Source organism: Pezoporus flaviventris, unplaced genomic scaffold (assembly GCF_033815535.1).
Source record: "Pezoporus flaviventris isolate CSIRO_AGI_PZ_B2104156 unplaced genomic scaffold, CSIRO_AGI_Pfla_v1 ptg000081l, whole genome shotgun sequence".
Taxonomy (NCBI): Eukaryota; Metazoa; Chordata; class Aves; order Psittaciformes; family Psittacidae; genus Pezoporus; species Pezoporus flaviventris.
The window spans coordinates 3673914-3686842 of record NW_026892629.1 but is presented as its reverse complement, the minus strand read 5'-3'; the positions used below and the strand labels follow the sequence as shown (position 1 = coordinate 3686842).

The following is a 12929-nucleotide window of genomic DNA, read 5'->3' as shown; positions in this document are numbered from 1 at the left end:
TTCATTATAATGGACAGTAATAAACTGAATGTTTCTGTTAGAAAATAAGATTGTTTTTATCAATGTAATCTGTTAGACCTTTTCTCTCCAAGGAGGACTTTATAAAGATACACCTTAAGAAAAGTCTCTAAATAAAATCTGTATTTTGTCTGATTTGTGATGGTCTGGAAGGCTTGGACTGTAAAAACTTGGTAGGAAAAACACTTTACTATTTGTGTTGCACATTTTTGTGGCCTTAAGATTCTAGATAACTGAGAAGTTTTGTGTTAGATCTAGTGATCCTTGAAATTGGGCATTAAAAAAATTTGTTTTAATGCAATATGGTCATTTTATGCAACTCCTGGGGTTTGGCCATAGGTACTGACATGACCTTTTCTCTTCTTATGCAAACATAAATGTCTCAGTCAAACAAAATGGACTTTTAAGGCCTGTTGACCTTTAGGACACAGAATGCTAACTATGAAACAAGTAAAACAAGTAAGAAATATGAAATACGCAACCATATTAATGACATTACCATTAGCAATGTAATTAACTGTTGTCAGCTTAGAGTTACAGGATGCTGGCTCTTGGGACAAGGAAGCTCATAAAAACAAGCATGTATGTATTAGAATTAAATTCAGAGCAAATAAATGCCATGGATAAGAAAATGTAATAAATTAGTTGTCCAAAAGGGAAATAACCAATGAGAATGGGGGACGAAATGACTCTAACATGTATCTTACTCTTCAAGGATTACAGAAAGCAGAGAACAGCTTAAACTAATAATTCTTGTGTCCATGATTTGCTAATAGCCAAATAAAAGAAGAAGGATTCAAAGTGGGAGAGATAGGTAGATCATGTTAGGCGAAGGACCCATATGTGGAGGAATGGCATAAAGTGTGGCTGAAAATAAATGCAGTTTGTGTGACCAAAAAGAAATAACACAGTAACTCCAACTTTCACTCTTTCAGAAAGATGCATGATCTCTAATAGTGGCGTCAGACATACTTAGGTATGATGAAAAAAGGAAGTGAAAAAAGGCAATCAGAGCTTTTTGTTTGGCAGTAATGATGACATCAATGGTTTTTTAAACATTTTTGAGGGGCTGTTGTATTTTGGGGGCTTCTCAGAGCCAAAATTTCAGAAATGAGGATGGAGTTGTTTGGAACATAGGTATAATATATCTTTACTCAAGGAAGTAAAAAGGGTATTGGAACTCTTCGAGGTGCAGGACAAGCCCACCAATTCTCTATGGCCTTTGGAAGCATCACATGCTTGCCAGGCCTAAGGCTTGATCACATCAGATGTTCCACAGAAGGATGACCTGCCTAGAAGACCATTTGGAAACCTATGCTCATATGGCTGATATAAGGGTACCTTTGAGCACACAAGTGGAAAGCAACTCCAAGAAAAGTTTCATAGGAAGCAGGTGGCAAGGCAGGTTCCTGCAGGTCCTGCGACTCCACTGTGATGGTAGAGTGCGAGTTCACACAGGTCAGGCTTGCAAACTGGAGTGTCCACCATGACAATGCTTTCTGCTTGCTCACTTGGTCCCATCTGTGGGAATTCTAAAAATCTGGTAGCTCCCTAGCCCAGCACAATTTGTGCTGCTGGCTCATCATGTCATGTACTCTCAGCACCGCATCATCACCTGAGCTGCATGACAAATTTTAAAGCAAAGCAATTTACTGACACCGGATCTGAATAAATACCTGCTTGAACACCTAGCTGTGCTTTTTATCATTTAGCAATAGCAGAATCAAAAACATTCCTGTTTTGAATGTTTTCACCCCAAAGACTGAACATGCATTTTCATTTTGAGGGCAGACAAGTGCCAAGGTCACCTTGCTTAAGGTCACCAAGGATGTCTTTGGATGCATGTGATTAACTCAGTCAGTGGACCCTTGTTGTTCTTATTCACAAAATGATTTGTCACAGCTTTAGCGGAAACACATGGAATTGGATTTCTGTACTTTGTACATCAGAACATTATGTTATTTATAAGTATCAAATATTGTACTTGGAAATTGATCAGAGGTTAATCAGTAAGTCAACAGCAACAAAAAAAAAAAAAAAGAAAAAAAAAAAAAGAAAGTTACCTCAAAATTATTTGTACTTTACATACAGCTGGGTCTGGAGCTATTTTTTTAATTTTCTGATGCATCTGGTATCTCAAAAAAAACCCATACAGGGCCAGATTCTTCAGTCCACACTTACAACTAGTAATGACGTACTACATCTGAAGTAGAAGCTCTCAGAGAACTACCCAACACAATTTAGGATGGTAGAATTTTGATCCAACTTTATTCTTAAAATGTGTGAATGAAAGCTCTATACTCTAGGCAATCATTTCATTATCATTTTCTACCTACAGATACAGCTGTAAAAGTACAGGCAGCCAAAGATAAAGCCAAGCAAGCCAACGATACTGTAAATGACATCCTGGCCCAGGTTAAAGACCTAAACCAGAATCTCCTGGGCTTGAGAAACAACTACAGTAAACTTGCAGACGATGTGGCGAAAACAAATGCTGCTGTGAAGGATCCTATCGAGAACAGTAAGGTCTTTTTTTTTTTGGTTATTTGATGGTGATTTTAAATTTGTGGGTTTTTTTTAATATCTCAAAATGAAACAGAGACACTTCAGAGTTTTATTTGAATAGCATTACTAAAGTATGCTGGGATAAAAGGAATGTCTGTGACTTCTATTTTCTGGACTTTATATATAAAAAGAATTTTAAATCTTATGGACTGCTGCTAGCAGTGAGAATAAAAAGCTCATTTCAGCATGATGAGTATTTAGTTGATAGATTTGTTCTGCAGACTACTTTTTAAAGTGTTTAGGAGGTGAATAATCAAAGATTCTGACTGGCAATTCACCCATTGATTCAAGCAAAATTCCACACACTAAACCTGTCTTCAGTCAGTCAGATAATGAGTTCTGGGAGAAACGCATGACTTCTTTCATATCCATTACTATTTTTGATAGAACACTGAAGACAAGAAGAAAGATAAAAGGGAAATTCGAGGAATGGTATTTATATGCCTTTTTTTTTTTTTGATAGTGAATTGTGTTATGTGAACAATTGCTTTAGCATTTTCACTTTTGTTATGATGGATAAAATTGAATTCTAAATTACAACACATTTTATGGTGATACAGGAGCATACAGCCAGGGTTTACAGTGAAAACAGTGTCTTTAGAAAATTACTGAAGGATTAGTTTCTGAGCTAACCTGGGCTTCCCAGATTGTTGTCAGCTTGATGAAGCTGGGCATCTGAAAACATCCAGTTTAGGAGGCTGTAATTCTCATTCTATGGACAAATTTCCTCTTCAAATTATAGCTGTACCAGTGAAAGAAGTTAATCCTAATGGCTGTTTGTCACTGCCTGCCTATTGCAAGCCCCTGATCCATCATCAACTAAAATGCATGTGAGAGCCCCAGATATAATCCCCATCAGGCAGACTGATCCATGCTAGTTTAGAAAATATGAAAAGTAGTTATTGATTGAAATAGTGTGGTTAGATTACTGTGGATTATGGAACAAGCAGAACTATGAGGTAATGGCCTCTGGCAGGGTAGTGATAAACTACTGAGAAATCACCTAAAAGCAGTAATTTCTTGGCACTGCTGGATCTAGAGTAGGCCATCTGTCCCAGCCCAAGTATTCCAAGACTGTACATTAGCTTTTAGTTGAGATTAGGAGCAATAATTTAGAAGTAAATCTCCTGATTGCTCCTAGTCACCATTATTTCATTCACATTAGGAGTGGTCTTAACACTTACAAATTCTTTCATGTCAGATAAAGCATATAAATCTTAACTAGAAGATGTTCTCCAGAAGTATGCTTTTACCAATCTCCAACTGCTAACGGATACTGAGATTACAGAATGAGATTAAAGTAAATGCAGAAAAAAACACTCCAAATGCATATAGTGAGTTTGTTGGGCCTCATGCCTACATGCTGAAGTAGACATAGCCTTTCTTGTATGCCAAATTTCAGGCCCTAGATTTTTATTATATAGATGTGCAATACATAAAAGATAATATGTTTTTGCTAGACTAATCCTGTCCCTTAATTTACTTTACATTTCACTTTAGGGCTTCAAAATGTTTTCTTACTTTATCTTCTGTTTTTTCTCTTTTGTCTCCATATCTTGCCTACAGAAATCAGTACGTACATTTTCTTGTTGCTTTCATTGTGCCTTTTCCAGTAAACGATGATAACCTCCTTACCACCAAAGCTTCTGCATGGTGCTCTATATTTTACATTAATTGAAATAGTTAAATAGTTACCTTTTGAAGGCTCTGAGCATCTTGAAGGTTTGGTATGAGTACCTCGGTGACTATTCAAAAACTAGATATGCAGACTTTCATGCTTTATATAAGCATCATTATTACTATTAATTTTCATTCTCAGCATGCATTCTTCTAGTAAGTACAGGTTTGTCACTTTCAGCATCATCCACACAAACCCATACCCTCATGCTAGCCAAGTGCTGTAATCCTAAAATCTGCTGATGGATTGTCAAAGACAGGACATTATCCACTGGTTGTATGTTGAGAGGAAAATGAGTAATTTGAAATTAAAAAAAAAAAAAAAAGAAAAAATGTCCATGTGAAATTATTATGTCCACCTGAATAAAAAGAAAATATTTGCAGTTTACTGTTACTGGTTTTTAATCTGCTTTCAATACATACAGAATTTTAAACTTGTGATCAGAATAAAGCTTTTTTCTAGTTGAGGCCATTATAATGAATTCAAGAATTAACTTCAATTCTAACCATGTTTCAGAAATTACTAATGGAAACTAACCAGCTTTTTTTAATGTAATATATTTCTCAAAATTAGATTTCTTTTAAAAAAGTATTGCATTCATAAGTGTATTTTCCTACAAGAAGTGTTTTCGATTAATATCATCCTGACTTGAACCTTAGTTACTGCTTCAAAATCCTGCTTTAAAACCTGCATTTGCTACTGTTGCTACTTTAACTTGAGTCTAAATATTCTTAAATTATCATAGTCTCTTCAGGTAGCTTCCTGGTCTGTGTGTACCTCATAGTAGTATATACAATCACCTGAGTATTGTGTATGCAGAATTTTCTTGTATTTTGCTTATCATAGTGTATAATTACTCTCTGACACTACACTCTAAAACCCTGTCTTGTTCTTTCTTATGAAGTTGCTGATGCAGATTCCAGTATTAAAACCCTAGAAAAGGAAGCAGATCACCTGCTAGATAAAATCAAGCCAATCAAAGAACTTCAGGATAATTTAGGGAAAAACATTTCTCAGATAAAAGAGCTGATAAGCCAAGCTCGGAAGCAAGCCAATTCGGTAAGCCCTCTTTCTCAGTAAGATGACCTTTTGAGTATTGATGGGATTTCTTTTTCCACTTTTCTGTTTCATTTCCATAGGGTGAATCAGTTCTAATTCTGAACATCTGTAAAGAGAGCAAATAATGGAGTATAATTCCTCTAGGTAAAAAGAGAATATTCTGATGATTTTCATTCTGTCTTGTTTCCTCATTTAAACATGTCCTTTTTAAATGGAAAGCATCCATAGGAATGTATCTGGAGAGGTTATTATTTAAGAAGTATTATGGATGATGGTATGGATGGTACGGCAGAAGAATCACATCATAATTGATTTTTTTGTGAAAACGACAGTGTATTTTTTTTGCCTTAGCACTGATATTAAGCCCCTGATTTCATTTCATTGAACTTAGATTACCTGAGAATGACGCCATCTCAGACTCACTGAAATTGCTGAGTGCATTTGATTTTCATGTATTCTTGACTTTCGTTGTCCAGTAGCAGTTCTGAAGACTTAAACTTGAGTTAAAAATATATTTCTATTCCTTTTAATGAGTTTGGTATCCATCTCCCTGACCCAGTAATACTGTAAACTCAAGGATCAGCTGCTTAATACTGAGGTTATTTAGTTTGTGAGCTAATGTAGCAAAAGAAAAAAAAAAAAAATCTTGAAGATGGTACTTAAGAAAACTCCTGAAGAAATGGTTGAAAAAAATAATCTACAGAATAATAGGATCCTGGAAAAGAAGCATATTCCATCTATTCAATTAAATTTGCATGTGACAGGCTACAGTTACTACATGGGTTTGCTATATTCATCTTCTCTCTGTCTGAAGTGTTTCTGAGATAGGGAAATTGTGAGTTTGGTCATATAATGGATCTCCTTTTTGACAAAGTTTGCCCTAAGCATAAGGTGATACTAGTATGCACATCTACTGTAATACATAAACATGTCTAGCTGGAATTGAAATACTATTATACTGTAATTATGACTGTACTGGCATTATGAATGCAAACAGTACACTATTTTTATCTCTGCTCAGAGCCTGAGGAAACTAGCACACATATTCAGATGCATATATCACTGTGCTATGAAAATGAAACTTAGTTATGAATATCAACTCCATTAGGGGTTATGTAAAAGCAGTGATAGGCACAACTGTTGGTTTAAAAATAATTGTTAAAAGGTGTCTCAAATTGGCATAATCAAAGATATTACAAGGAAAACTAGGTCATCCTGTCTACCCGACAGCAACGTGCTGGGATTCCTTCAGGAATGTTGCCTCTTTTTCTGGCTGCACATTCTACTTATAGGCTACCTCTACTGCTAGACTTCCAGTGCTGCTTGCACTAGACCGCTATACCTTCTAGCTATTTTCTAATCCATACATTTTGTCCTTTCAAATCGGAATGCCAGAAAGAGCTTTATTTCCTTTTTATGAACAAACACAGAGAGAAAATTCCATTCCTACTTCCTGTGCATAATCAAGCAACTCTCTGATGCATATAACACAGAAAAGGGAAGGAATTAAAAAAAAAGTATGGTATTCTTATAATTATTTGGAGACAACTAAAGTTATTTCTGGAATAATAAGCAGTAAACTGAATTCTTTCTACTGTGTTTTTGTTTGAAGATCAAAGTGTCCGTGTCCTCTGGAGGCAATTGTATTCGCACATACAGACCAGAAATAAAGAAGGGAACATACAACACTGTCATTGTCAACGTGAAGACTTTAGTTGCTGACAATCTGCTTTTTTACCTTGGAAGTGCCAAGTTTGTAAGTCTGTCTCCTGCTTTTCATGTCAGGGTTGCTGGATCAGATCAGACTACTGACAAATACAGAAGATGAGAAAGGCTTTTTTAAATTTATTTATTTATTTCTCCTAGAGGCTTCAAAGCAGTAGTAGAGGGCTATGATAATCTAGTCATTCACTGCCTTTGGTGTAAATATAGGGTCTTCTAAAATATGACCAGCAAATATTTCTTTTATATTTTTTATTTTAACTAGATAGGAAATGGGAGACTTGTAAATGGACTAATTACAGCTCTAAAATTCACAGTGCAACCAGGGTAATTTTGGAGCTGGTTGTGAGTTTTCGCTTGGGAATGAAGTAGCTAATCATCTTGCATCTGTAAAAGCTGCTATTTATTGTAATTTTAAGTCAAGACTAAAGTTCCAAGCATAATAATGATGAACGATTTAGTTTCCCATGAGCCCTGTAGCAGACCGACTTGTAGAATAATTGATAATAATGCAGTAAATTGGAAAAGTATTCTAGTTCTAACATTTTGAACTGTGTATTTTATTTATGTAATATGAAATGAAGAGACTAGATGGCATTGTGTATTAGCCTAGTATCCTGACATTTTTCTGCCATCCAATGGATGTTTTACAAACAGTGTTGCTCTGAGTTAAATCCTTCTCTTGATGGTTCAGTATTTACATTTCTGTAAATCCAGCAGCCATTTACTGCATATCACCGACAGAAGTAATTTGCCATCTTTAGCTGAAGATTCATTGTTTGAGCAAAGGAAAGCTCAATGAAAGGAAAAACGGAATCCCATTTTACAGCACTATGAGAATTAATGTTCATGCTTTACTATTTATGTATAGGTTTCTGATGCCTCATTAGACCTTCTGAAATGTGAAGGGTTCTGAAAAACTTAACTGAAGTATGAGATTGTTTCTGTTTTCATGTTTTCCATGTAGACTGATTTCTTGGCCATAGAGATGCGCAAAGGCAAGGTGAGCTTTCTGTGGGATGTGGGATCTGGTGTTGGCCGGGTAGAATATCCAGATCTGACCATTGATGATGGGTTTTGGTACCGGATTGAAGCCTCTAGGCAAGTATATATTCCACTTTCGTGATGTGGTTCCTAAAGAAAAAATGTCTAAATTTAACGAGTTCTGCCTCTAATTCACTGTCTTCAGGTTGGTATACCTCAGGTTTACATGGAAATATTTGCTATGTTTAAAGCATCAACTTTTAAAAAAAAAAAGATGATTTTGTAAATATGAGAAATTCTATTCTGGTTTAATGAAAGCTTTTGAACCTACATCCAATCATACCAAAAGTGTATACACTACAATTACTATTGAAATGTGAATTATTCCATGAGAAAAACTTGTTTTCTTCACATAGTTCCCCACTAGCGTAAAATCTATGACTGCTTATATTCCCTTCTGTTTACCTTCAACTCGGTTCCTTTTAAAATCAGTTACAGGTTTTGGCACTCAGATATTATTTTCTCCTTGAATTTCAAAGAGGGGCAGCTTTTCTGAGTTTCTGGTCTTAATACAGTAGTACAAATGAATTGTGTGTCATACACCAGTATCTTGATTCTTACTCGAAATGCACCAGTATCTTGATTCTTACTCGAAATGCCATTTCCATAGGCAGACTGTCTGTTAAAACCAGAGATATTTGAAAAGATACAGTTTATGAAAACTCAAAGATGAAATATTCTGGAAAGTTAAACCATACTTTGTAATTTGAGCTCAGCTGTTGAGTGCTTTTGACCTTTAGAAATATAAATACCTTAATAAGCAAATTTCACATTTGTTAGTTGAAGCTTATACTTCCCATTCAAATAGCAAACACATGACACATGATGTAATAATTACAGGGTACAGATTGCATAACTTTATATCCTTTATCTTCTTCTGAAGAGATTTTAGTAATTTAGATACCATAATCTATAGTGCAATTTGATTTGAAGCTAATTCCTCCTGCATCATTATAGTTAATTTCACATAGTATTAAATACAGAACTGATAACGTAGAAAATGAGAGAAAGGAGAAAGAAAACAAAGCACTCTAATTCCAGTTACATCCATAGTTCTCAGAGGAGAAAATGGCATCCAGTTTAAATAACGTAGTGAAATCACAGAAATCAGCCTTTCAGAGCAGAGAATTAAAATAAAATTATGGCACCATCTCTAGAAGTTGGCTTAGTGAAACTTTATTTTGCTAGGAAAAAAATAAACTTGGATACTTATATGAATTATTGAAATCTTTACCAGTTTATATTATGCATACAACAACAGCTTCACAGCACAATAATGACAGACTTTCATTTACAAGAAAGCTGCTTCAGCAGAATATAGAGCCAAGACAGGGTATAAAAATTCACACAACCTACAAAAGCACATGGCCTATTAAGCTGGTTGCTCTGGATGTATAGGGTGTCCATGCCGTTAGTTTTGCACAAACTGTTGTATCAGCAATTTAGAACAATTACAGCTGCACAAATCTGAAGTACAGAGCATTGTTTAGGACAATTACATTGCAGACACATTAGTTAGATTTGTGGGGTAAAGATGAAGAGCTTGGGACTGATTTTGCATTCTCAAAGCGGACTTCGTAAATCACATAACCTACAGAAGAATCTTTGACTTTGAGCATTTTAGTCCATTTTATAACTCTCCTCTGCCTTAATAAGCTATTGGAGAGCTTCACTCATTTCATTCCCTCACATTTTTTCTCCAGATTTCTGCTCACTTCCAGCCACAAACCTTTTCAGCAACCTGACACACAGCTGCCTGAACAGCTGGAGCAGGGCATCCACTTAGAATGGGGACATACGATGAAAATCTGGTCTTGCTGAATCTTGCCATTGATTTCAGTGGTGAAGGGCCTTGACACAAATAATCATGATACGGCAGGTTTAAAGGTTGAAAGCACTTCTTAGTCAAGGATCCCAAAGGACCTTAAAAAGAAAAGCTGTAGTGTCACAGAGGTTGTGAAATTCTCAAGGTCACTCAGCATACTGAATCAAATCTACCTATAACAAAGTTGACTGTTGAGTAATGATCAAAGATGTTCAGTTAATGTTTGCACTAAAGTTTCCAGTGTATTAAGACTAAATTGATTATTACTGCATCTGTTTTTCGGGGACATTTTTAATGTTCACCACATTTTTATTTAAAGCACACTAATACTTTGAATTTTATTGTAAATGCAGAGGTTATCATGAAAATATTTTTTGTTATGGTATTGAAATAAAATTTGTATATTCCTATAGGAATTCCCTATACTTTGATGGTACACAAATTTAACAAATGTCACTTAGAGAGTCACTTAACCTTCTTATAGAGGCAAATGTGAGTGACATCAAGAACTGCAATCAAAGTATCAATTAGCAAAGGAAAATCTGGCATAACAGTATGTGACAAAATGATTTAAAGCAGGTTTGCAACATGCAGACAATGTCAGTTTTGTGAAACAGTCAAATGGATGACAGTATTTTTGAGACTTGCTAGACCAATGAAACAATGTCACTTGACTTCAGCAGGCCTCAGTTAGGAGCAGGACCTGATTACTTGTGATTTTAACCAAGTGTGATTTAATTATTACCATTGTTTTAATTGTTAAGGACAGAGTTTAAGCAGCAGCCTTCGTTTTAGGACAAAGGATGATTGAATCACAAGAAGTTCACCATAAACACATCCAGCTCAACTCAGCAAGAATTCAGTCTTAAACTGCTGTGGCTATTCTAAGCCATATTTTCCACTGAATATTTTTTGTGCCCTCAAGGGGTCAAGGACCAGACGTTCCTGCATGGTATTTTGAAATCTAATGTTGATGACTTACAAAAGTACTGTGTAAATTTAAAAGTCTAATTGGGTAGTCAGCAAAATACTGCATGTAATCTAAAAAATAGGTAGTCGGTCTTGATAGGTACACATTCTTTGTGAACTGTTATGGAAAAAGAAAGTAAGGTTTATTTAAAATGGTGTATTTCTGCATTCAGTATCAAGCATATAAGTTAGAAAGTTCCATTTAATATTGGTATCCATGCTGAGAGCTTCATTGCTGGTTATGGTTGCCAGATCACACATGATAAGTACTTCCAAATTAATATGGCAGTGGTCATGGGAAATGCAACATCATATTAAAAAAATTAGATAAAGCAGCAATTTGTAAAGTTATCCAGAAATCCACAGTATGTGATCTCCTTCTGCCTATCTCATCTCCCAGTCACTCCTCTACCACATTGTGAAACATACAAGATACTTACCTTCACATGACAGGATTTGGGTCACACCCCATGCTTGTGTCTACGGTCATTATTTTGGCCACATAAGAAGCTATGTGTCTTGATAATAGTCCATCTCTCTGGGATGAAATATTAATTTATGATTTGGCTATAAATGCCTAGTAGTTTACTTCTATTAGGTAATTAGTAAGCTTTCTATAGAAAGCTACTATCCATACTGCTGTAAACTAAAGTAATATTAAGAGAAGAATTGCAAAACATTCAAAATTATCTCAGTTTCCTCTGAAATACCTTTCAGTGTACCTGCAAGATTAGGAGGAATCATCTCTCTGCGCGTTCTGTTCCTTCTATTGTAAAAATACGCCTGCAAACTTTTTCCATGCAAGTAACTATATTAATATAACCTAAGGAGTAGAAAACAAACTGCTGCCATTAACAAATGGCAAATTCTGTTGTTGTTGTTGTTACCATCAATATTTGATATGATTTACAGTGGACACTGAGGTAACATCCTTAAACACAACAGGGTTTGGGCCTGTTTGATAAGAAGCCAGAGACCTCCACTGCGGAAAATGCAAGCCTTGTGCATCACAGTAAAGGAAATTGAAGAATTATCACATGATCATTCATTTCAGTTCAAATATAATTTAACAAACCTTATGAAATTCAGAAATATAATGTGGAATCTTGCCCAAATCATTTGTTACATCAAGAAACAATTACTTCACACTAATTTCATCACAAAAACTTTAAAAATACATTTCTTTGTTTTTGTCAGTGAAAGTTCCACTTCATCTTTATAGTGAATTTTGTTCAAAAAGGACACTGAGGTGACAAAAAACCTGATTCTGAGATCATGTCTTTAACTTATGCAGGCATAGGAATCTATTCATTTGTGTTGCAATGGAGCATAATCTAATCAGTAATAGATGCCTCTATTAGAAGATATCATCTAAAATTGACGTTTCCTATGTTTGTTTTAACTACCGACTCTGTATGCTTATTTTGTTAAAATCTCTAGGACTGGGAAAAATGGCACAATATCAGTGAGAGCTCTGGGTGGTCCTAAATCCAGCATTGTGCCAGCCACTTTCAGTGCTGTCTCTCCACCTGGATATACCATTCTGGATGTGGATGCTAATGCCCTGCTGTTTGTTGGTGGTTTAACTGAAAAAATAAAGGTAATGTCTTGTCTGGCGCTACTGTATTAACTGGCTGTTTATGTGAACCATTTTTGTTGTTGCTTACAATAGAAATAGTAAACTTTAGTATACTGACATCGTTGTAGTAAGTGCTTTGGTAGCAAATAGTGTGTGTGCACTCTTCAAACACTATTAGGATTTGCCTAGATAGGTAGGTGCACAGACCTGAAGTTTCTCTGTCCATGCTGTTAACTTCTAATCACAAGCCTGGTGGCTGACTGTATTGATGCAGCATGTAGCCCAAACAACTAATTCCTAATTTAATTTTATGGTCCAACTTCCTAGTTTTTAAAAAGTTCAGCTTTCTGACTTGGGAATATGTGGATAGACATATTCCATTCTTATATAGAAGAGCACACGCACACATTTTGAGAGAATCAAAGACAAAATCAGGGGATACAACAAGAATAGAAAATGTAGATTCCATT

General features: G+C 35.4%; 1 protein-coding gene across 6 annotated transcripts in view; it reads left to right on the top strand.

The window, feature by feature from the left end:
* Positions 1 to 12929, top strand: part of LAMA2 (laminin subunit alpha 2) — a 368512-nt gene that overhangs the window by 314438 nt on the left and 41145 nt on the right. For all 6 annotated transcript variants that reach the window (XM_061474973.1, XM_061474970.1, XM_061474968.1 and 3 more), the window contains 5 exons: positions 2357 to 2539; positions 5166 to 5320; positions 6933 to 7076; positions 8010 to 8143; positions 12321 to 12480. In XM_061474973.1, coding sequence (XP_061330957.1) covers positions 2357 to 2539; positions 5166 to 5320; positions 6933 to 7076; positions 8010 to 8143; positions 12321 to 12480 — 776 coding nt within the window. The remainder of the gene's footprint in view (positions 1 to 2356; positions 2540 to 5165; positions 5321 to 6932; positions 7077 to 8009; positions 8144 to 12320; positions 12481 to 12929) is intronic.